The sequence below is a fragment of the Piliocolobus tephrosceles genome, chromosome 16, assembly GCF_002776525.5.
Source record: "Piliocolobus tephrosceles isolate RC106 chromosome 16, ASM277652v3, whole genome shotgun sequence".
NCBI classification, from domain to species: Eukaryota; Metazoa; Chordata; class Mammalia; order Primates; family Cercopithecidae; genus Piliocolobus; species Piliocolobus tephrosceles.
This window is the reverse complement of record NC_045449.1, coordinates 71,152,122-71,177,286: the sequence shown is the minus strand read 5'-3', so window position 1 is coordinate 71,177,286 and position 25,165 is coordinate 71,152,122. Positions and strand designations below refer to the sequence as shown.

At 56.6% G+C, this 25,165-nt stretch overlaps 1 protein-coding gene across 2 annotated transcripts in view; it reads right to left on the bottom strand.

The window, feature by feature from the left end:
• SEPTIN9 (septin 9) overlaps nt 1-25,165 on the bottom strand; it is a 175,324-nt gene that overhangs the window by 92,849 nt on the left and 57,310 nt on the right. For both annotated transcript variants that reach the window (XM_023211696.2, XM_023211695.1), the window contains exon 2: nt 4,377-5,021. In XM_023211696.2, the coding sequence (XP_023067464.1) occupies nt 4,377-5,021 (645 nt within the window). The remainder of the gene's footprint in view (nt 1-4,376; nt 5,022-25,165) is intronic.

Below are 25,165 nucleotides of genomic sequence, written 5' to 3'. Positions count from 1 at the left end.
CACCACCAGTGGCTCACTCCTTCAGCATAATTTCACGGCGTACCTATTATGTCCAAGTAGCACTTACTTGGTATCTTACGGGATTTCTTTTTTTTTTTTTTTTTTTTTAAGACAGGGTCCCACATTGTCTCCTAAGCTGGAGTGCAGTGGCACAATCTCAGCTCACCGCAGCCTCAGCCTCCCGTGCTTAGGTGATCCACCTCAGTCTCCTGGGTAGCTGGGACTACAAGCACATGCTACTGCGCCTGGCTAATTTTTTGTATTTTTTTGTAAAGACGGGGTTTCTCTTTGTTGCCCAGGCTGGTCCCAAACTCCTGGGCTCAAGCAATCTGCCTGCCTCGGCCTCCCAAAGTGTGGATTTACAGGCATGAACCACTGCACCCGGCCTGTTACAGGGTTCTTTGTAAAAAACCAAGACAGACTGGACACGGTGGCTCACACCTGTAATCCCAGCACTTTGGGAGTCCTGGGAAGCCGAGGCAGGTGGGTCACAAGGTTTGAGACCAGCCTGGCCAATATGGTGAAACTCTGTCTCTACTAAAAATACAAAAGTTAGCCGGGAGTGGTAGCCCGTGCCAATAGTCCCAGCTACTCGGGAGGCTGAGGCAGAAAAATCGCTTGAACCTGGGAGGCGGAGCTTGCAGTAAGCCGAGATCACACCACTGCACTCCAGCCCGGGCGATAGAATGAGACTCCGTCTCAAAAAAAAAAAAAAAAAAAAGAGAAGCAGAGGTCAGGGGTCAGGGGTCAGGAGGTCAGGGCAAAGGGGTTGTGAGGAAAGGTGTGGGAGACGAAGGGAAGACCAAAGCAGGAGAAGCTGGGAAGCAGAGAGGTGTGAGCTGAGCAGGAGAGTGAATCAACCGTGGCGGGGCCTACGGTGAGTGAGCAGGGAAGGCTCAGGATGGGAAGAGATCTCAGCAGTGCTGTGCTTTGGGGAAGTCAGTCTGGGAGCAATTCAGCTGGGCCCCAGGAGACCCTGCCCTGTGCCTGCAGCTCTGGGGTGGAGACAAACCACAGCACAGATGCCCTCCCACAGGCAGAAGCCAAGGGGCTGGGCATCTGCTGAGAGGGCACAGAACTCCCTCCCTGATCCCTTTCCCCATATCCCTTTCCCCATGGTACCAGCTGGATCCCTGGTACTCGGGGTGCAGAGGGGCCATGGAGATGGGTCAGAGCTGTGCAAGTGGGGGCTCAGGGAGCTCCCAGCCCAGCCCACATGGACGGGCAGAAGGGGATGGGCCTGCTGGACCTGCAGGAAAGATGGGCAGGAAGCCGAGCTGGAGAGAACTGGATGTGTGTCCAGAACAGAGATGTGCTGTGACACAGAGGGGAGAACGGAGAAGCAAGCAGGTGGTGCCTCAGAGGAAGAGCTAGTGGGGCTCAGGCCTGGGTCCCCCGAGAAGCCACTCTCATTGGATTTCAAGAGCACCCCTCCATCGGGAAGGCCTTGCCCTCACCTCTCCCTGCCTTTCCTCCACCCGGACTTGCTCAGGCCCTCAAGCCCGTCAGCCCAGCCCACGGACCTCTCCACGCGGGCTGGACTCCCACCTGCACAGGTCCCCATCCGGGGGTGGCCGGGTCTGGGATGCTGACGGTTTTCTCCCATGCCCCGGCTCCAACATGTACATCCTATTCCGTGGAGAAAGCCGCCGTCCCCCCAGAGCACCAGGCTCCTGCCAGCTCTGAACGCTGCCGCCTCCACGTGGCCTGCCTTTCTCTCTCCTTCCTGGCCTGATGAAATTGCACTTCCACTGCTGGGGAAGCTCCCTGGGCACTCCCTGCGTCCCAGCCATCCTGCTCACGGCTCGGTGAGCTCCCGAAAGCAGAGCCTGCAGGATGTGTCCCTGGGTCTGGCTCCCGGTGCAGTCTCTGGCACAATTTAGGGGCTGAGCTGTGTCTGCCCCTGGAGGAGGATGTTCTTGTACATCCCCATGGACATCCTCGTACCTGTCCCAGAGCCAGGATCATGTCTCGTGCATCCAGCACCAGCCGTCACCAAGACCTAGATGGCCCAGTGACAACCGCCTCCCCAGCCACATCCTGTTTGACTCAGCTGAGTGTGAACACATCAACCCAGGAGGTGGGTGTATCCGGCACGTCAAACAAAGGTCCCGCACCAACAGAAGGCTGGGGAGGAAACAGCCTCCTGCCACTCTGCAAACTGCCCATCCCTTTGGCCTGACACCATGCCACTGGCAGCCACTGTCACTGAGTCTAGGTGGCTGGGGCGGGGTGGCTCTGCAGAGTCAAGCTTACAGAGATGGGAGAGGGAACGCGGACTCGCACACTGAGGGCTGGAAAGGACGGTCCAAGGCCCACTAGCCTCTGGCTACTCAGTGTGTTCCGATGCCCCCTCTGGAGGAAATGCAGAGTCCCAGGCCTCAGACCTGCCGAGACGAATGTGCGCTCCACGTGCCCGTGAAAGCATGAGGAGCACTAGTCTCCCCCCGACCCACACCCTCTCCAGGCCCCACGTCCTCCCAGCCCCCAAGCCCACTGACCACCGGAGAACTCTCATTCAAAAAGAAAACCCAAAAAGGGGTTGGGTGGCTCATGTCTATAATCCCAGCACTTTGGGAGGCCAAGGCAGGAGGCTCATTTGAACCCAGGAGTTTGAGACCAGCCTGGGCAACTTAGTGAGAACCTGTCTCTACGAAAAAATTTTAATATTCAGCCAGGCATGGTGGCGTGCAACCTGTGGTCCTAGGTACTTGGGAGGCTGAGGTTGGGGGAACCACTTGAGCCCAGGAGGCAGAGGTTGCAGTGAGCAGTGATCACACCACTGCACTCCAGCCTGGAGGACAGAGCAAGACCCTGTCTCAAAAAAGTCAAAGAAGATGGAAAGTAGGGACGCAGAGAGATGTGGAAGCAACACAAGGGTCCACGGATGGAGGAACAGCTACACAACACAGGTGCATCACACAACAGAATATTATTCAGCCTTTAAAAGGAAGGAAATTCTGCCCCACGCTACAGCATGACGGACGAACCTTCAGGACGTCACGCTGAGTGAAATGAGCCAGACACAAAACAGGCCATTATTGTATTTTTCCACTCACACAAGGTTCCTAGAATGGTCAAATAAGTTCATAATAAAGACACAAAATAGAATGGTGGCTGCCAGCAGCTGGGGGAGGGGCATGGTGAGCTTGTCTAACGGGGACGGAGCTCATTCTGGGAGGATGAAAAGGGTCCCAGAGATGGACAGCGGTGGCAGCTGCAAAACACCGTGAATGTACCGAATGCCACGAAACGTACACTGCAAAGTGGCTACAATTGCACATTGCATGTTGCGTATTTCACCACAATTAGAAATAAGAAGAAAAAGGTAAATCAAAAACCCAGACTGTACTGTTTGTCCAACCCTAACAAGGCTTACTGAACATAGTATACTGAGTTCGGATCCTGTGCCCAGAATCGGACCCGGCTCTAGAGGGGCTTCTAACCCAGCTGGCACCTTAACATAGCCCCATGGAGCCACAATCCCTGCTCGGGCCAGGGGGCACGCTTCTGAGAAGAGACCCAACTATGTCCCACAGCCTGGCAGTTCCGAACAGGCCCTGCGTCCCACAGGACTGGCACCAACCCCCGGCCTGTAAGCTCCACGTCAGCACGGCTCTGGGCTTGAGCCCTCCCAGGACACTGCTGGAGCACCATGGCCTCTCTCCTCTCACCAGAAGGGCACCCCCAAATAAAGCTGTGTGCAGCTATCACAGAGTCCCCTGGTCCAGGCACCCCTTCCCAGTGCCCTGAGAGTTTTGTCCTGCAGACTAAGGTGCTCCTCATGTTCCTCTCCCTATGCCACAACCATCCCTCCTGGGGGAGGAGGAGCAGGCCATGAGTTCCGATGCAAGCCTCAGGAGGCACACGTCCCTCCTCCCTTCCCCAAGCCCTCGGACTCTGCTGGGCACATCCAGGCAGCCTGCAATTCCTCAAGCAGGAGCCACCAGAATGTGACAGTCCTTCCAGGGGTCTCAACCCCACCTTGTGCTACACCCCTGCATGAGCCTGCCCTGGTTCCTGCGTGGCTCCTCATTCTCCAAGTCTCCCAGGCCCTCCAGGGACACACAGCAGATAGAGGTCCTACCAAGGCCCATGGTGACCAATAAAGGAGGCTCCTTGAAACCCAGAGAATCTTTCCAAACTCTCACTCAAGTCCCACTTGGAGCATCTTGGCATGTTCTCATCAGGCACAGAGAGCCACGGCCACCTCTCCTGAGCTTGCAGACTCCCACCCCCAGGCATCCCATTCTTTCTGGGTCTCCAGGGTAGCATCCCCCACCCATATCCAGCTTCTGCCTCCAAGATCCTGTGGCAAGGCCAGCAACCAGGTCCCCATCACCACCGCATCCAAGACCCAGTGCTCTGCGACTCACCCTCCTGGCTCCGGGGTGCAGCCTCAACCACAGGGGGCTGGGGCTTGGGCTCCAGCCTGCTCTGCAGCTGAGACACGGGGGCGGGCTCTGAATTCTCCAGGGTCTGGGCTGGGCTAGGGGCGACGAGCGCCTCAGCAGGCTTGGGCATCTGGATCTCCACCCTCTTGGGGGCTGCGTCGGTGGCAGGGGCAGTGGGCACCTCGGGGATCTTGGAGGCGGGGGGCTCCATCCTCCGGTGGGCCGACTCCTGGGGTTTGACAAGGGTGATCTCCGTCCTCCGAGGAGCCGGCTCTGGTGTCTTGTGGCCCAACACCTCAGCCCTCTTGAGCCCAAATCGGGATGGCCCGATGGCCCCGGCGTTCTCCACCTGCTTGGATGAGATGTCAATGGACAGCTCAGTGCGCCGGGACACCGGCTCAGCCGCCTTGGGGCCCGGGAGCTCCACCCTCCGCAGGGATGCCTTGGGGGAGCGCTGGCTTAGGGAGTCCACATGGCGGGCTGAGGGCTCTGAGTTCTTCACGCCCAGGTCCTGGAATTTCTGGGTGGAGCTGGCCACAGTGGCTCGGAGTAGGGGAGTCTGGACCCTCCGGGGTGGGGTGGAGTTGGGTGTCTCGACCTCCTCGACCTCAAAAGATCTTTTCAAGGCTGAAAAATAAAGAGAGGGAGTACAGTTGGTGAGTGGACGGCTCGGGAACACGCCGGCACGTTTCCTGCTAAGGAGCAGCAGAGGAAGGCAGGCAATGCTGCGCTGAGGGCCCCGGGGCTCTTCCTGTCCTTCACGTCTCAGCAAGCGCAAGGGACAGCCTCATCCTAAGACACCCACAGCAAGCAAAAGGGACGGCCCCATCCTAGGAGACCTGTCATGAGTTCTGGGGCAGAGATGCAGGCTGGAGCAGGGAGATGCAGGCTGGAGCAGGGAGACGCTGCCCATCGTGTCTTGCCATGGCCACGGCGCAAACCACACAGCCTCCCCCTCCAGCTACGTCTACACAGGAACGTTCTAGTTCCAGAGAAGACTTTGATTTCCTTCTTGTTTTTTGTTTTGTTTTGCTTTTTGGAGATGGAGTCTTGATCTGTTGCCCTGGCTGGAGTGCAGTGGCACCTCCTGGGTTCAAGCGATTCTCCTACCTCAGCCTCCCCAGTAGCTGGGATTATAGGCACGGGTCACCACACCTGGCTAATTTTTGTATTTTTAGTAGAGATGGGGTTTCACCATCTCTTGGTCAGTCTGGTCTCAGCCTCCTGACCTCAAGTGATCCACCCACCTCAGCCTCCCAAAGTGCTGGGATTACAGGCGTGAGCCACCGCGCCCGGCCTTGATTTCCTTCTTGTCGAGGCTGTTTTTATCCTTCCTCACCTCCAGCCAAGGCACATACCCAGACACCACCAGCAAACACTTCTACCACCAGCCACAGTGGGGGACACACCTCCAACAATAAGTGACCACAACTGTAACCAATCAGAACCACAGTGAGAAGAAAACCCCATCAATGATACCAAGAGCGGACACTGGAGCTTTCAGTGCCGACGAGGCGCTGCGCTTATCGCGCTCATCACATCTACAGCCGCTCAACCCTGGGACGTAAAGAACACCAATACCCCCAGGACAGATGGGGAAAGTGAGGCACGGGGTAGACCAGAGCCAGACTGTACATCAGGCTGATACCACAGCCCAAGGTTCTAACCACTTGGTTGTCCGGCTCCCCCAGCTTAGTCCACAGGAACCAACTTTCTCAGTCATCAGCCTCTCCTGCATCTTCCCATCCAATGCTACAAACCCATGCAGTGATTCCAACCACCCAGCTCCCGCCCTGCAGCCATCCTGCCTCTTGGAGGCACCAGGGTCTGCTCCCTCGGAGGCAGTGGGGATGGTACCTGGGAAGCTGCCACCTCCACAGTCCCCACAACCACACTCCAAATGAGAGCCAGCTGCTCCTGGTTATCAGGGCCAGAGCAGCGAGAGGCCCACATGGCAGGCACATTCACCAGCTCCTTCCCTAGGCCAGGCTCCCAGCACAGCTCCCCCAGCAAAGCCCCCCTGGAGACCCACAGTGTCTTCCCCAGGCGCTCCCTGCCTCACCAGGCCAGAGTCCGGGTCTCATGGGATCCCACCGCTGCCTCCCCTGCCCACAGGAAAAGGGATGACAGTTGGTCCCCAGCCCCCAACAACAGCTCTGCAGGACCATTTCAGTGCCTTCCCCTCACCTGTCTCTCTTCCTCCAAATGCACTCAGGCACTGGGGAGGGGAAGAGGAAGCCCAGCCCCCTAATCCTGGCTGCTTCAGCTCCCAGCTTCCTGGGCAAGGCACTCCTGTGGGCGCCCTCTCTAAGCCTTGGGCACCTCTGCTTCTTGGTGGACACGGACAAAATCCTGGGTCACTAAGCTCAGCCTCCACCAGAAGCTGGGCAAGGAGCCGCATGGACTCCAGGGAACTCTTAGTTGTCACAGGCCCTGTCTCAGCTCCATCACTGCCCGAGAGGATATGGGCCTGGCGTGGCCAGAGCTGTTCACTTCTCAGGAGAGTAGAAATCTGGATCTTTATATGATATCTCCTGGTCCTTACACGCTGGCATAAAGCAAAACAAGCCCTTTTTAAAACACCAAGCAGCCTGGCTGACATGGTGAAACTCCACTTTACTAAAAATAAAAAATTAACTGGGCACGGTGACGCTCACCTATAGTCCCAGCTGCTCGGGAGGCTGAGGCAGGAGAATTGCTTGAACCCAGGAGTCAGAGGTTGCAACGCTGAGATCATGTCACTGCACTCAGCCTGAGCGAGAGAGCGAGACTCTGTCTCCAAAAACTAAAACTAAAAATAAGCCGGGCGCGGTGGCTCAAGCCTGTAATCCCAGCACTTTGGGAGGCCGAGACGGGCGGATCAGGAGGTCAGGAGATCGAGACCATCTTGGCTAACACAGTGAAACCCCGTCTCTACTAAAAAATACAAAAAACTAGCCGGGCGAGGTGACGGGCGCCTGTAGTCCCAGCTACCCGGGAGGCTGAGGCAGGAGAATGGTGTAAACCCGGGAGGCGGAGCTTGCAGTGAGCTGAGATCCGGCCACTGCACTCCAGCCTGGGCGACAGAGCCAGATTCTGTCTCAAAAAAAAAAACAAAAAAAAACAAAAAAAACTAAAAATAAAATAAAACACCACAGGGCCAAACAAAATCAAATCTACAGGCTATATTCGCTTGTGGGTCCAGTCATGACCTCTGACTGATCGCGTGGCTGCAGGGCAGCAGGATCCTGAGCCCCAGAATCAGGGGTGTGCCAGGTATGGGCTCCCACCATGGTGCCACTCTGCCCCTCTGCCACTGCATGCAAACTGCTGGCTCTGTTCGGATTCTGCAGAAGCCCCAGGGCTCCAAGGAAAGGTTGAATGTCCACTTCTACCAGCCAGAAAGCCCAGAGTTCAATGTCCAGAACTGAATGTCATAAGATGGGCTTACCTAGCTCATTACATCTCCACCCGCTTAAACCTGGGCTGTAAAGAATATTATTACCCCCCATACAGATGGGGAAAGTGAGGCATGGGGTAGACACAGAGCCAGACTGTACACTGGGCTGATGCCAGAACGTGCAAAGCTCAATGCCTGGGTCCTCGTGTGGTTCCCAGGGCCTCCCACGGTCCTCCGATCTGCCCCCTGCCTCCTGAGCACTGTCCGAACTGTCCCCACACGGTGTGCCGCTGTCTTACGGACGTTGTAGAGCAGAGGCCGGCTTCCAGGTGTCCTCAGCATCCTTCCGTGTGGCCAAGTTGGAGAACAGAAACTAGACAAGAGAAGGCCTTGTCCGAGGTCCAACCCAAGAAAACAAACGACCTTCCCTGGGAGATCCGCTGAACCCCCTCCTTGGGGAGTCCCCCTGGAGACACCCCCCAATGGCCGACTCATAATTCAGGACCCTGCACCAAAGCAGAGCCCTCCCTGGTGTGAGCTTACAATTGAGTCTACAGTGCGGATGCAGTGATTTATTCCAGCCAGACCGACACGCACAAGCGGATCATTCTAGAACCAGAGCTGGCCCCTCCCCCAGGGCACTCCTCCTCCCTGCAGTTGTCTGCGTGGCTGGCGCCTCACCACCTTGGCCATCTGTGCAAAATGCACGTGTGCCGGTCCCCAGCCGTCCTCTCATCTCTTTCAATGCTTGGTGTCTTTTCATCGATGGGTCCGTCTGTCCCCACTGGCTGGCCTCTGTGCTTACTGTCCGGCTCTATGATCCATCTGGTGTTCGGCCCAGCACCACCCCCATGCCCACTAGCTCTGAGTAAGCTCTGAGAGAGCAGGGGCTGTTCCCCCCGCAGGGACCACCCCACCATCAGGGCGGCGCTGCTCAAAGGTAGGTTTGTTCTAGATAACGGCCAGGAGATCTCACAGCCTCCAGAACTGCAAGAGAATACAACTGTGTGCTAGGAGAACAGTGAGAACAGGAGACGTCCCATTCTGGAGGTGTCCATCTTCCCCAAGGAAACCAAGTCCCGGCTGGAATGTCAAGAAGGTGACACCTAAATGAAGAGGTGCCCACCCTGGCTCAGGCCATGCCCCCAAACGAGCATGCCACCGCCTCCTCCTCTTCCTGTGAATCCTCCTCACAGCCAAGCCCACTCCAGCCCCCTTCCCAGGGGGGCTGGCCTCCCACACAGTTCACACCACCCCCTCCCCACATCATCCTGGCCATGTCATGACTGTTGAGATTGGCTGCAGGGGGTGTGTTTGGGCTCCCTGGGAACAGAGTTGAATGTCCTCTACTCCATGACACCATGCCTTCACGAGGCCTCAGGTGCTTCTAGAAAACCCACTAGGCCAAGGCGTGGTGGTTCACGCCAGTAACCCCAACACTTTGGGAGGCCAAGGTGGGTTCAAGACCAACCTGGGCAACATGGCAAAATCCCGACTCCACTAAACAATACAAAAATTAGCCAGGGGTGGTGGCATATGCCTGTAATCCCAGCTACTCGAGAGGCTGAGGTGAGAGGATCACTTGAGGCCAGGAGGTCAAGGCTGCAGTGAGCCACGATCACACCACTGCACGCCAGCCTGGATGACAGAGTGAAACCCTGTCTCCAAAAAAAAAAAGACAACCAAAACCTACGAAAGGCCGAGCGTGGTGGATCACGCCTGTAATCCCAGCAGTTTGGGAGGCCAAGACAGGCGGATCACCTGAGGTCAGGAGTTCGAGATCAGCCTGGCCAACATGGTAAAACCCTGTCTCTACTAAAAATACAAAAAATTAACCAGCCATGGGGATGGGCGCCTGTAAGCCCAGCTCCTTGGAAGGCTGAGGCAGGAGAATCACTTAAACTCGGGAGGTGGAGGTTGCAGTGAGCCCAGATTGCGCCACAGTACTCCAGCCTGGGCGACAAAGCAAGACTTCATCTCAAAAAAAAAAACAAAAAGTCTGGATCACAGGATAGGCACAAGCCCTGAGGGAGCTCCCAAGGAGGAGGGACACACTAGACCTTCACCCCCATTTCAGCCTGCGAAGATTCACTTTCGTCTGAGGTTCTGTAAAGGGTTGACTAGTGACCCCCAAAAAGACAAGTCCAAGACCTAACCCCAAGAACCCACGAGAGTGACCTTATTTGGAAAAAAGGTCTTTACAGATGTGACTAGGGATCCCGGAATGAGACTATCCTGGATTTTGGATGGGCTCTAAATCCAGTGCTCGGTGTCCTTATAGGAGAAAGGCAGAGGGGGACTCGGGACACAAAGAGACACGGTGGAGAGGGCTACGTGATGACAGAGCAGAGACTGCAGAGATGCTGTCGGAGCCAAGGAGTGCCTGGGCCAACAGAAGCTGGAGGAGGCGAGGAGGGGTCCTCCCCTCGAGCTGTCAGAGGGAGTGTGGTCCTGCCAATTCCTTGATATCAAACTTCTGGCCTCCAGAACCACGAACGAATCAATCTCTGTTGTTGGGCCACTTGGTTTCCAGCAATTTGTTCCAGCAGCGCCAGGACACTCACAACGAGACCCTCGGGAAGATGAAGCCCCTGGGCTGCACAGTGGCCCACGGTCAGTCTCGCTGGTGTGGTCACCCACTCTCCAGCCCAGCCCCAATCCCACCACAAACACACTCGACAAATGGCCCACTGTGGGCCAACGGACACGTGGCCACTCCAGAGCTGCCGTATCAGGAGCCCAAAGGAGTGAGAGCTGCCTCCTTCCCCCTTCTTGGAGTTGCACAAAAACCCCAGATGGTTGGAGAAGTCATCGGAGGAATCACATCACTCTAGATTCTTGTTTCATTGCTGGGATATCTGGCAATGAAACAACACCATCCCTGCCAGAGATGCCTCATGGGCAAATGCCTCCCCGCGGAGGACGTTGTGAGTTGTACCCAGCCGGGAAACATTAGGAGATGCCTGTCACCAAGCTGGCAGAACAGGGTCCCCCAGAATCTCCTCCCCCATCAGAGTCCTAAAACTACGCCCTGGGTCCTGCACACACACACAGTCGCCCCTCTCTTCCCAACGTGCAGACCTCCTGGGAAGCCCCTTGCCACCACCCTCACAGGGAAACCGGCTAACCCGCCCCCGGGGCAGGTCCTTGTCACTTTACTTGTCTCCATCTTCCCTATGGAGGGAGAGGCCGTCAAGGGGTATCCCCATTAACCCACAGAAGCAAGAGTATTCGTGAGCTTGTCATTTTGCAGATTTTAGACCCCTATGTGACTGCACAGATCCGCAGGCCCGACTGGGCGCAAAGGACCCACACAGCAGGCAGGCGCCAGATAGCTTCCTTCTCTGTCCGCAAGGAGTTAATGCAACCGAAGGACACAGAAGAGGCTCCCTGCTGAGCATCACAACTGTGGACCGTGCACAGTGTCAGAAAGATGCGGAGCCAGGACACGTTGGGAGGGTCCCCATGCAGCCACTGGAAGGTAAAACAGTGTCACCCCCACCATAGGGCAGGAGGTTCCCACCTTTGCCAGCCGTCTCCTTCATCTGTGAATTCAAGTCCCCTAAAGGCAGACTCCAACCTTGCAGGCTCCCAAAAGCCTCCCTTGGTCCCTTCTCCACTCCCCACCGATCTCAACTTGCTCCAAAAGCCTGAAGACCGTTCGTGTGCTTGGGCCCGCTTCTGGGAATTTATCCCAAGGAAATAATCAGAAGTACAGAAAGATTTATGTACGAGGACACTTGCATCAGCATTAAACTCACAAACTCTGGAAACAATCCGGGTTTCCGCAGACTTTCTAAACCCATATGTCAAAGGCCTGCACCGTCATCAAAATCACATTTTTGAAGATGAGAAATGCTGAGAATATTGAGTAAAAATAGCAGGATACAAGATGTATACGAAGATCCTAATTCCATTTCATACACACATGTGCAGTTTGCACGCACACACACACTCGCACCCGCGCAGAAAATAACGATCTCTGGACGGAATGAATGGTGGTGGGTGTTGCTCATTACAATTTCCTGCCTTCTGAGATGCTTATACTACATGGGGATCACTTAGCATTTTCAGGGAATAAAACCATCGATATTGTTCTTAAAAAACACACTTTCGTACTAGCTGGGCACGGTGGCTCACACCTGTAATCCCAGCACTTTGGGAACCCGAGGCAGGAGGATCGCTTGAGCCAGGAGTTCAAGACCAGCCCGGATAACATGGCAAGACTCCATCTTGGAAAAACAAAATTAAAAACACACACACACACACACACACACACACACACACACACACAGACTTTGGTGCCAACAAGCTGGAGGGTGTGGATAACTGCACGCTGGCCCATCCCCATCCCCACCTCCGGAAAAACATCTCACAGCCCATGAAGGGCACAGGGCTTCTCCTATCCTCAAGCACCTATGGTCTCAGCTGCAACACAAAAAGAGGCCACAGTGGGCCACCCTCCAGATGCAAACTTTCCCCTCCAGGCCCATGCGGGGGTCGAAGCAGGAGCAGCCTGGATCTGGGCCTGTTTAGAGAGGAATGTGCCGCACAAGGGACCATTGTTAAGGCCCGTGCTCTGACCGCAGGCTGCCCGGCACACCGCTCCCAGCTCCCGAAACCAGATGAAGCACTTCCTGGTGCACTTATCAGGCCTCAGTCTGGGGAGGGGATACCAAGCGAGCCACAGGGCCCCGCTCCAGCCTGGGACAAATGTCATGCAAAGAAATGCTAGAGCCCAAGGTCAGAACAAACTCATATGCAGCTCAGCTCTCGTAGGGGGGAGCAACGTGGCCTCTGCCCAGGGCAGGGTAGAATTCTGAGCCCAGGTTCCAGGAACGCTAGCCCTGGTCAAACTGGGTCTCCTCTGAGCAGCAGCAGGTTCTGTCCCTGAAGAAACACTGGCTACCTGGGAACCAGGGTCAGGGCTGAGGGAACCCAGGCAGATAGTGCCAGGGAGTAGGGAGGCACCTCCCGGTACGGTACCCTGAGCCTGCAGGAAAAAGTCACAGGAAAACCTCACCTGGCAAGTAACGCCCCATAACGCTTAAGATCTACAGAGTGAGTCCAGCAGCATGTACGCCGTGGGCATGCTCCTTGTCTTCACTGTCCTGTGATGCTGGACCTTGGCACAGGTCCCTGATGTGTGCAGGGTGGGGTGGGTAGTCGGGCAGGGCCTTGGCGCTGGCAGAGCGGGGTCCAGTTGCGAAGGCTCCTTTGCCTCCTATTTATCCAGGACTTGGGGGATGAGGGCCAAAGGCCTGGTGTGCCTTCGAGGAGCTTAAGGACCACTCCAGGGCTGGAGACAGGATGTATGGGCCTGCACAGGGACTGTGCTCTTTATTTCAGGGCTCAGAGCAGGAGACCCAAACAGGAGAGTGACACAACCACAGTCTACCCTGAGCCTCGGGGTCCTCAGTGTCACCTCCTGTAGGAGGTGACAGGGTAATAAGGTGCCCCTGAGGCCGGGCGCGGTGGCTCTTGCCCGTAATCCTAACACTTCGGGAGGCCAAGGTGGGCGGATCACCTGAGGTCAGGAGCTCGAGACCAGCCTGACCACCGTGGAGAAACCCCATCTCTACTAAAAACACAAAAAAAGCCAGGTGTAGTGGTGCACGCCTGTAGTCCCAGCTACTCAGGAGGCTGAGGCAGGAGAATTGCTTGAACCCGGGAGGTGGAGGCTGTGGTGACCCGAGATTGTGCCATTGCCCTCTACCCGGGGCAACAAGAGCGAAACTGTCTCAATAAATAAATAAATAAATAAATAAATAAATAAATAAATAAATAAATAAAATAAGATGTCCCGGGTGCAGGCACGGCACGTGGCAAGAATGACTGTTGCTGGTGTAATTACCATCTCCTGGGTGTGGGGGCTGTGGTCACCTTGCTGCTGGCCGAGGCTGTCCTGGCCTGCCACCAATCACACCCACTGACTTTACATGGCCTATTTCTGTGTCTCCGCCCAGAGCCCTTCCTAGTGCCTACGCCCTCAGAAGGCTGGAAGGAGTGAACAGTGCAGTCCTTGGCCAAGAACTGAAGCATAAAAACCCCAGCTCCCTCCCCCAATCCCAGGTGGGCCCAGGCTGGGGGCCCGGTCTGCAGTCCCCCCCTGCTGTGCGGTATGGGGGCTGGGCAGCCACCTGTAGTCACAATGAGCTGATGAGGCACCCTTTATTGGCTGGATTCCCTGCCTGGCCCATTCCCACACTCGGGCATCCCCTGGTGTCCCCTCCCACTGAAATCCCCGTCTCAGGACCTGCTTCTGGAGGGACACAAATTAGCCCCACCCCTGGCCTGGGCTGCTTGGTGGAGGAGGGAGGTGGCTCCTGGGGCAGGTGGAGCAGGCTCCGGACAGGGAGGAGGACGCAGTTGGGGTGATGGGGAGGGCCGTGTTCTCAGGAAGCAAAACAGTCCAAAAGGAAGGGCTTAAAAATAGGTGCAGTGAAGCTGAGCGGAGCCTGCAAAGGGAAGCCAGGAAACAGCAGTGTCAAGGGAGGTCGGCCCCCCGGCTCCCCACAGAGAACCACGTTTGTTTAGGGACAGGGACAACGTGAACAGAAGGTAGAGTCCACATCAAGGCGGAGGCACTCCCTCCTTAGAGAGCCGCACCCAGATAGTTCAAACCTGCCGAGGGTCTGGGAGAGAAGAACCGGGGTGCCGCCACCCCCAGCTCAATCCCTTTCCCAGTCCCCTTCCCCTCTGCCTTCCCAAGGCCAGGCCTGGCTGGGCCATGGCGCTAGCAGCTAAGACCCGCCTCCAGTGCCGGCCCAGTCTGCAGGAGGCCAGCTTGGTGGCCAAGGGTTATTGGCTGCCCAGGCTTATCTGCACATGTGGCCCGTCGACTGAGGTCTGGGACTTGGGGGCATCATCCACACAGCCCCTGCTCCCTGACTCTCCAATTGGATGCAGGCCTACATTTCAACACCCTGTAAGACTGCAATCTTACCAAGGGTCGGACTGGTGCCTCTGGACAAGGAGGAAAAGAACCATTTCCACCAACCCCTGGATGAGCTGCAGGAAGCGTCAACAGTATCCCTGCAAACTTCAAATGCACCAGGGAGGTGGGCACCCAGGGAAGAGCCACAGGAGGCCCCATCTGATGGATTCTGATGACTCTCTTTGCTCAAGGGTTAGGAGGAGGCTCCTTTCTCTCTGCCTCTGGCAATCCTGGGCCCGAGAAGCCCCAGGCACTCCGGGGGTCCTTCCTGCTCATCATCGCCCCACCCAGGAGGCCTGGCTCACTCCGCAATGATGATGTGAGAATGAGCAGGTCTGCCCTGTGCCAGAGCCTGTGGTTGGCTTTTCGGCTGAGGCCAAGAGAAATAAACGAGCCTCCTCCTTCCCTCTGCACGCTACAGGAAGAGCAGCTTGCTGGCTGCAAGGGGACCCTCCACCCTGCCTATGGGGCTCAGCGGCCCACAGTATTCCTTCCAGAAATGGAGCCCTGGCAGCCCTGGGTCCTCCTAAGATGAAACACAAAGGGGTGGGCAGCCGACCTCAACAGTCAGCCCTTGGAATTCCAAACCTTCTCTTATCCCCCAACTTTGTGATGTTAATTTCTCCCTGGATAAAGCTCTCTAACAACCTGGCAAGCCAGCACCAGCTGAACCAGCCCCAGCTTGAACCAGCAGCTTTCCCGAGCCCAGCCACACAGCCAGAAGGGAAAAGAAGTCATACGGATTCCTTTACAAGTAGCTTCCAGAATCTGCTACGGTGTCCGCAGGGGACACTGGCACCAACTCTGAGTTTACTAAATGTAGTGGTTTCAACAGTGTCCCCCAAAATGATATGTCTTAAGTCCTAACTCCTGGAACCTGTGAACATGATCTCATTTGGAAAACGGATCTTTGCAGATGTAATTAAGGTAAGGATCTCAAGGTGAGATCATTCTGAATTTAGTGGGCCCTAAATCCAATGGTGAGCATCTTTATAAAAGACAGAAAAGGAGAAAGACACACACGCAGGGGGAGAAAAATCACGTGGCGACGGGGGGGCCAGAGATCAGATGGTGGTGATGCGTCTGCAGGCCAAGGAACGCCGGGAATCTCCAGGAGCCGCCGGAAGCTATGTTTGTAAGCTCTCAGGTTGTGGCACTCTGTTACAGCAACCCCAGGATATAGACCCCAGGAACAGAACACAGAAAAGAAAGTGGAGGAGGCCTTGAGCCTGCTGTGGCCACTCGCGCCATTCCGTTCGACTTCCTGAGTGTCCTGTCAATTCTGAAGCCCCTTCTAGCCATGGATTCACTGGCTCTGAAAAGGGCATATGGGTAGCCTGCAGTTGGTCTAGCCTGGCAGGAGGCAGCCTCGCCCCACCGCCCTCTCACCAGCCATCAGCTCACACAGGCCCTTCACAGCGGGAAAGCGCGTTGCCCCAGCCTTGGCGGGCCCTTCTCCTGCTGGGTCCCATCGGCCACAGAGCTTTCTGCTGTGTCTCCTCTGGCTCAAGGGGCCCACACATCCAGCCTTCCTGGGACAATCCCAGCTCACATCTGCTGTCCCACCGTAGTCATTCAAGGATCCCTTTCACTCGCAAGTGTCCCCCAAGGGGCAGTAAGTTATACGGCCGCCCTACCTGGGGCCAGAATTGTGCCCCACCAGAGAAGGGTCTTGGAGTAACCATACCCAGAGTCAGGGAGCCACCTCGTAGCCATGCCAGGCACCTGGGACAGCCACGTAGCAGCTTCTGCTTCAAGCCATCTCTCTTTATGCAGAGCAGAACCAGGACCACAGTAAAGACTCCAGAGGAGGCCACCACTCACAGGGCCTTGGGTCCTGTTCTTGAAAGACAGCCTAGCCTCCGAGAGGGCCACAGCGACTGATCTGGGACAAAGGCCTCTCTGTGCCTGCTCCCCCATCTACCGTGTGCCCCTGGTTCCGGCAGCCATTCCAGGCAGACTTTAAAGGGTCATTCCAGGCAGACTTTAAAGTCGCGCTAAGTTGCTGGACTTCCTTTTTTCTTTACTAAATCAGTTATGGGAATGGGAGCGCATCTAGCACACAGTCAGACGTGATGCACTGGTCTAGCGCTGCCCCACCCCCCACCCCCGGGGTTTAAACCAGCTGCTGGCTGCTCCACTAGGAGCAGATTGAGGGGAAATGGGCGGAAGCCGCAGGGAAAGAGATGTGAGGCAGATAAAGAGGAAGAATTTCCTGGCTGGGGTGGGGCCACCAGGGCCTGGGTGAGAGGGCCGCCCCCCCTCCCTCCCCTGTGGAAGGCAGCAGAAGTGTGAGGACGGATCTGTGTGGGAGGGTCTAGGTGTGGCCTGCCTGGGGGTAGGGGAGGGATCAGGTCTCCTTGGGTCAAAGACTCCCGGATAAATGGCAGTGGCTGAAGGCAGGAGGGAGGCCCTGGGAAGTGATTGACTTCGAAAAACCACAGGCTGCAGCTCTGAGGGCCTCAAAGGTTAAGTACGGGGTCCCCCAAAATGAGGCTTTCCTCAGCTTTAATCCACCCACGTCCTTTAGGTGGCCCCAGACACCCCGCCAGGGCCTCTCTGGCAGCTCTCCGTCCTCCATTCTGGAGACAGAGAAACGTGATGCTGGCTCCAGGTCTGTTCATAGCCCCTCGTCCCCACCGAAGGGTGGCCAGCCACCTCCTCAGCCCACCGCTTGCCCCTCCTTCCCCTCTACTCCCCACCCTCCAACAACAGCAGCCGCTTCCCCAAACACTCCTTTGCCCAGACCCCGGGCTTCACGCATGCTGCTCTTAGAAGTACATCCCAGCGCCCCGCAAGGAGCCAGCAAGGCTGTCCTGTGCCCCTTCCCATGGATGGGAAGTTCTGCCAGGGACCAGGACCCGGACCTGGAGACCCTGAGGAGCCCGTTGGTCAGTGTCTGTTCTGAAGCCCGGGACTGAGCTGCCAGGCACAGGCAGCGTCGGCGTGAGGGTCCAGCCTCCCGGACAAGCTCTCCCTTGTCTGTTCCCAGACCTGTCACTGCACACACAGGTGGTGACCATTCCTGATCTGCCTGGGCAGAGAAGCCACCCCTCCCTCGCTCCTCATCTCATTGTCGATGAGGGGAAATGTTACAAGCACTTAAAAAATGCAAAAAAAAAAAAAAAAAAAAAAAGAAGAAAAAGAAAAAAGAAAAAGCCTAACACCAGGGGCCACTTGGCCCAGGTGGAGCCTCCATTAATCACGGGGCTGTCTGTGTTGTGGCCCGAAGGCGGGCAGCAGATGGCCTCTGCCCGAGCCAATATGAGCTGCAGCCTAATTACAGGGGACGGTGACCCCAGGGAGCAGAGTTCAGGCTCTGTTCATAGCTGCACCCAGGAGCCAGCTGCTTCCCAGGCCTGCAGAGCCAGGGGAGAGGTTTGGGGGACCAGCACTGAATGACATGACCTAAAGCGCACCAAGCTGGGCTGGAGGTGAGGGCAGAGCCACAGTGGTCACAGAGCCCCCACGTGAACCTACACGGATCTGCCTGGTTTAGGTTCTGCTGAACTCCAGGGCGAGGGAGACCTGGTCTCCATCCTCAAAGACATGAGGAGGTTGACAAAGAAGAATCACAGATAAGAGGGGGTGGTGGGTCTGCTGTGTAGGAGAGGCCGCAACTGGACGCAGAAGATTCCAGAAAGGGTAACCAGAGAGAGGCAGGGCCACCAGAAGACGGGCTGCCGGCTGCTCCAAACAGCCCAGGGTGTGACTGAGGGGACTCTCGGACTCGGCCGGGGCCCCTCCTGCTCTGAGACAACGCACCTGGGAAACTCAATCAAGCCCAACTAAGAACTTGAAAAGCTCCCTGGAAACCTAGCGGGCAGGGCAGGCCCCTGGGGGCACCCCTGGTATACCCCGAGAGCCAGACACAGCCAGGGGGCCCCCCACTTCAGCCCAGAAGACTCGTGACGGAGGAGGGGCCAGTAGCCCAGGGAGGAGTGGGCACTGAGACCAGAGGGGCCAACAAGAGAGGGGTCTGGGGTAGGGGGTAGCTGCTGAGAAGTCCAGGGAACGGCACCTGCCTTTGGAGAAGTGAAGCTCTGGGAATAGGGTTGGTGAAGGGGGGTGGGAAGGGGGCGGTGGGGGGTCGGGGGGTCAGGCTAGATCAGGCACCTTCCCCGGCAGCAAATGCAGGATCCTCTGGAATCTGTCCACAGAAATGACAAGTGTCCCACTCCCAGCCCTGTTCACACGCTCACCCATCAAGAGTGGCAGAGAGAGCCGCCTCTGACCATCCACCTTGGGACCTGGACCTAAGCGGAGGTTTCTAGAGGGGCAGGTTCAGGGGAAAGGGTCTCCTCAGAGGCGGCCGCCATTCAGAGGACCCGAGATAAGAACCTCATCATGCCCTCATCAGACAGAAGAGATCCGCGGTCTCTTCGAACCTGGTCTCCTGCTCCCCACTCAGCGCTCCCTCCACTCACCCCAAGCCTAGAACATTCTGCTTCCCCTAAGATCAGCTGCTGCAGTGGACTGAATAGTGACCCCCCAGAAGACATGCCAGAGCCCTAGCCCTCAGACCTGTGAATGTGACAGGAGTTGGAATAGGGTCTCTGCAGACGCAAAAAAGGATCTCAAGATGAGAGTATCCTGGATTTAGGGTGGGCTCGAAATGCAATGACAAGAGTCCTTATAAGACACAGAGACACAGAGAAAAGGCCACATGAAATCGGAGCAGGGAGTGGCGTGATGCATCTACATGCCCAGAAGCGCCCGGGAGCCACCAGAAGCTGGGAGACAGGCCTGGGCCGGAGCCTCCCTCAGAGCCCCCAAAGGATCAGCCTGGTCGACACCTTGATTTTGGACTTTTGGTCTCCAGAACCGTTTTAAGCCCCCAAAGTTTGTGCGGCTTTGTAGCAGCGGCCCCAGCAAACTGTCACAGGAGTCTTCCTCCCCTCCTAAGCCTGGTACCCGAAGCTCCCCAGCTATCTGGGCTAACCACACCGACCCCAGGACTTTCAGGTCACCCGTGTGTCTCGCTCTTCTCTTTAACCTTCTTCAGTGCCCGTGCAGTCACAGCTTCCAGGTGGTGGCAGTTTATTCTTCTCTCTCGTGATATGAGTGCTCTGGGCCTCCGAGTGCTCATCTGCCCTGCACTGAAGGCTGAAGCTAAAATCCTGGAGAGAACTGACCCCTTTGGTGGGCAGGGCAGGCACTGTGCCCCCAGCATGGCCAGAGGTTACCCGGCTGAAATGTGTCCCCGTAAAGTGTCTCCCTGTACCCATACTTTCCTTCCAAGTAGGGAAGCCAGAGGGGCCTCCCTGATCTTTCCCCCAAACCCCCGGGGCAGGGAGCCTGTGGTCACCTGTCTGCAAGGATCAGCTGGACAGACAACTACCCCCTCCCAGGCCACACCTCATCAACAGAGGGCCCCTCAATTCTGCTGGTGGCCTATGAGAGAAGGAAAAACTGAAGGAGTGGTTACAGTAAGCTCCAAACCCTGGTGCCAGAGAGGCCCACAGCTGAGCAAGGTACCCCACCCCCACTGCCCTGAGCTGCCAACTCAGCCCAGCTCAGCACTGTGACCTCTGACCTGCCTGCGGGCCACGGGAGCCAGGCCTGCCAATCAGCACCTCCCGGATACCCATCTTGTGAAGTCCCCAGTGGCTGAGCGTTTCCCAGCCCTTCCCGGACAGCGTGGGCTACAGGAGACATTGGATGGGAAGACAGCCAAGCCTCCACTGCCCAGAAACTGCCCAGGCCCATTGCAGCAACAGGGACCCACCCACCAGCATGAGGCCCCTCTGCAGGAGGGGTGGGGGCAGGAGAAAGAGCCTGTGGGGCACAGGGCTGCGGGAGGGGTGGGGGCAGGAGAAAGAGCCTGTGGGGCACAGGGCTGCAGGAGGAGTCATTCTTCTCTTGATTATATTGCAGGTTTCGGCCAAGTTGTCCCCAGCTTGTATGGGAAGCCCACAGGTGAGGGACTGTCTGCACGTGGCATGCAGGAGTCACAAGCGCCATCTACACCCCACCCAGGGCCAGGCAGATGACCTCTCTGGTCTCAGTTTCCCGGTGAGGAACAGGAAGGGCTGGACCGAAAGATCCCTTCCAGCCCGGACATGGAATGACCCCACGAGGGCCACGATGAGGTCTGTCCCAGCTCCGCACACTAGCTCAGGCCAGCAATGTCCAAAGGCACAGCCGCAGGGGCCTCGGAGCAGGAACAAGGAGGACCAGCCTGCTTCACCCTCCTGGGCAGAGGTCAAGCATCCTGCCTTTGGCCCACATTCCTTGTGGCCAAAAATGCAGAAGCAGGCAGTGCTGGCAGAGGCTCCACCTGACACCCCAGGCCTGGAGCAGGAGAGAAGAACCAGCCCGGGCCTCGGGTGCCCTGACTGCCAGTGACCAGGAAACGTGACACTTTCCGGCCTCTGCTTCCTCATCTCCCAATCCCAGGGGGAGATTAGGCTGGGCAATGTGTTGTTCTTTTTGACAGGGAACTTTTAATTATTTTTATTTTTATTCTTGTTTTAAGAAGGGGTCTCGGCCGGGCGCGGTGGCTCAAGCCTGTAATCCCAGCACTTTGGGAGGCCGAGATGGGCGGATCACAAGGTCAGGAGATCGAGACCATCCTGGCTAACCCGGTGAAACCCCGTCTCTACTAAAAAATATACAAAAAACTAGCTGGGCGAGGTGGCGGGCGCCTGTAGTCCCAGCTACTCAGGAGGCTGAGGCAGGAGAATGGCGTAAACCCAGGAGGCGGAGCTTGCAGTGAGCTGAGATCCGGCCACTGCACTCCAGCCTGGGCGACAGAGCGAGACTCCGTCTCAAAAAAAAAAAAAAAAGAAGGGGTCTCCTGTGGCCGGGTGTGGTGGCTCACGCCTATAATCCTGGCACTTTGGGAGGCCGAGATGGGTGGATCACTTGAGGCCAGGAGTTTGAGACCAGCCTGGCCAACATGGTGAAACCCTGTCTCTAGTAAAAAATCCGTGAGCTGGCAACTCCAAGTCCCCGGCAGCCTCCAAATGGAGGCTCTCCTCTTGTAGGATTCTCAAATCCTACAAATACAAGTGTCTGTAATCCAGCTACTCAGGAGGCTGAGGCATGAGAATCACTGGAACCTGGGAGAAGGAGGTTGTAGGGAAACAAGAACATGCCACTGCACTTCAGCCTGGGACACAGTGAAACTCTGTCAAAAAAAAAAAGGCGGGGGGCTCCCTATATTGCCCAGGCTGGTCTCAAACTCCTGGGCTTAAGGAATCCTCCTGCCTCAGCCTCCCAGAGTGTTGGGATTATGGGCACGAGCCACCATGAACTTTTAAAAATAACATCTATTGCTTTTTTTCTGACTGTAAAAGGAATTAAGTCACAAGGCCGAAAATTTGCAAAATGCAGAAAAACAAAGGGAAAAATCTATAAACCCACAACCCAGGTAACCTCCATCAATATTCTGACAAATGTCTTTCCACTCTTTACTGGGGAGTGTGTGTGTGTGTGTGTGTGTGTGTGTGTGTGTGTTTAAAACAGGTTCATACAGTGACAATGTTGGGTGCTTTTCTCCCTGTGGCGCTATGTGGCTGAGGTCCCTACACATGTTGGGCCCGTTCTCTCGATTCCTCTGTAGTTCTGATGTTCTGATTCCAGATATGTCACTCTCAGCTCAGACTGTTCAGGAGAATCATTTCTGGATCTTGCTAAAAAATGGACTGCTGGTCTCCAACTCTTGGTGGTTCTGGTTCAGGAAGGCTGGGTGAGCCTGGGCACCCCGAAGTGTTTCTGGGGAGCTGCAGGTGTGAGCCTCTGTCCTCCTGAAGACCCACAAGCCTCATCTCCCCGATCCCCTCCTCCCTCCCCCTGAGAATCCCACAAGAGGAGAGCCTCCATTTGGAGGCTGCTGGAGACTTGGAGTTGCGGGCTCCAGCCCCACCCTGCCCCCACCTCCCCAGCAGTTATCCAAGGACAATGTCCAGCCTCAGCCGCCAAGTCTCAGCTCCAGGGTCAGTCACACACTGAAGGACATGCAGAAGTCGCTGTGTGCTGGGCACTGCTGAGGACAAAGGCCTGAATGACGAGTGGGAACAAGGTCACAGGGTCCTAAAACCTGCCTGAGGTCGGTCCCACAGTCAGGGCCTTGGAAATCCATGATAAAAGCCAGTTTAACACCCTGCCATGGAACACAGGCAGGAGAGGGAGCAGCCCCCAGCCAGCCTCTTTGCCAATCACCCCGCTCCGGGTCACAGCCAGGGCAGCCGGCGCCCGACAGCCCTCGAGGGCAGGAGCTAGGTTGCCCATCATTGTCCCCTCTCCACTAGGGCCTGGCACCCTGCCTGGCATGCAGTAGAAGCCTAAGAAGGGTTCACAGTGTTCATCCTGCAACAGTCAATGTATATGAGTGCTTACCATACCTGAAGACAGTGATTTACTCTTGTCCCCATTTCACAGATGGGAAACCGAGGCACTGAGAGGCTGATGACTCCCCTACATTGCCGTGTGGGCAAGGGCAAGGCCAGACGTGAACCGGCACGCTGGACCATCGCGCTCTCTTCCTTCAACTCCACCCTGGGCCTGGGAAAGCTACCCTTGGAGATCCCCACGATGCTGACACCTCACTCAGCCCCTCCGTGCACCCTCTCCCACACCTCCCAGCCAGCCTGCCAGGTAACACTGTTGTTCTGGTTTTGCAAACACGGACACTGAGTGGAAGAGCAGCCAGGCTGAAGTGGGGCAAAGGCAGCCCCCGTCAAACTCTAGGGTCGGAACCCCCAGCCATCCCCACTCTCCAAGGACTAGTAGACAGAGATTTCCATCGGGCTCAGCCAGGGGCCGGGGAACAGGTCTCTGCAGTGGGGAGTGATGGAAGGATGCAGTGTGGACTGGGAGGACCCGGGCCGGCCTTCCAGTGCTGGAGCCTCGGCAGCCCAATCTACCTTGTTGGGCTCTCGGGGGATTAAAAGAGACCTTGTATACAAAGTACCCGCCCAGGGCCTGGCACCTAGGAGGTGCTCAATTAAAGGAAATGGTTATGAAAAATAACAAGGAGAAGCTCAGAGGAGGTGCCTGTGGGTAACAAGGGAACAGCTGGAAGGGCCTTGACTTGGGTCAGAGACAAAGAATGCAAGAAGGAGGGAAGGAGGGAGGGAGGGAGAGAAGGAGGGTAGGGCAGGCGACAGCAGGCTCCAGGGCAGCTGAGTGCAGGAGCCTGCTTCATCATTTAAATATTAGGAGAGATGTAAATATTTGAGTGAGGTCCTCCCAGCCTGGCCTTGTTCTGGCCACAGCCAGGGCTGGAGGAAGAGTTCCTCCCTCACCAGGGTCTCCGTTCTGTGCCCCCTACCCTAGCTGTCCCAAGATTCCATGTTTCCGGGCCAGGAGTAGGGGGCTGGGAGCAGCAATCAGACAGGGCAGGGGCGCTAGGGAGGGACCCCGCCTTTGCTTCCACCCTCCTTCCTCTGCACGGCACTGGGCCTGCAAAGGTGCAAGGATCTCCTCCCCCACCCACCCCCAAGGGGCTCACGCGGCCAAGGGTTTCTTTTGTAGTTTAGAAAAAAAGCAAAGCATCCCTTTCTGAGGTTTTCTGGTGGAGGCCCAGGGTTTAAAGCTCGCTGCTACGAACCTGCAGCCCCCTCTGCCCTTCCAGCAGTGCCTCTCTCCCACCTGGGTTATTTCACAGCCCAGGTCCCTCCCAGCCCTCCAGGCCTCCTGGGGAGGAGGACAGATGCAGAGTCTGGATCTCATGCACAGCAGGGCCCCTCCAATGCTGCAGTGCACCCCACTTGGCTGGAGGAGCCTGTCTCATGCCATGACCTGTGCTGGCACCAACAGCCCTTTCCCTCATCTCCCACCTGAGTGCTGAGGGCAGCTGTGCCAGGCAGACAAACAGAGTCTTCCACACAAACTATGAGTCTGCAGAAATGGCAAGAGAAGGCCAGGCGCAGTGGCTCACACCTGTAATCCCAGCACTTTCAGAAGCCAAGGTGGGCAGACCACCTGAGGTCAGGAATTCGAGACCAGCCTGGCCAACAGGATGAAACCCTGTCTCTACTAAAAATACAAAAAATTAGCTGGGCGTGGTGGCGGGTGCCTGCAGTCCCAGCTACTCAGGAGGCTGAGGCAGGAGAATTGCTTGAACCCAGGAGGCGGAGGATGTAGTGAGCTGAGATCATGCCCACTGCACTGCAGCCTGGGCAACAAGAGCGAAACTCTGTCTCAAAAAAAAAAAAAAAAAAAAGAAAAGAAAAGAAAAGAAAAGAAAAAAATGGCAAGAGAAGTTGGCCAGCATCACCTGCCTGGAAATCTGCCTGGCAAACTCCTACCCAGCCTCTGGCTAGGAAGCCTTCCTCCAGGAAGCCCTCCTGTTCTACCCCTTCTCCTGAGCCCATGCCTCGACCCCCAGTGCCTGAAACAGAGCTGGCCCTTGGGGTACCCATGGACGGCTAAACAAATAAGCCAACTGCTTCTCCCATCCCCAGTGACGCTCCTGGCCTGGCAGGGCATTCAGCAGTAACACTCGGC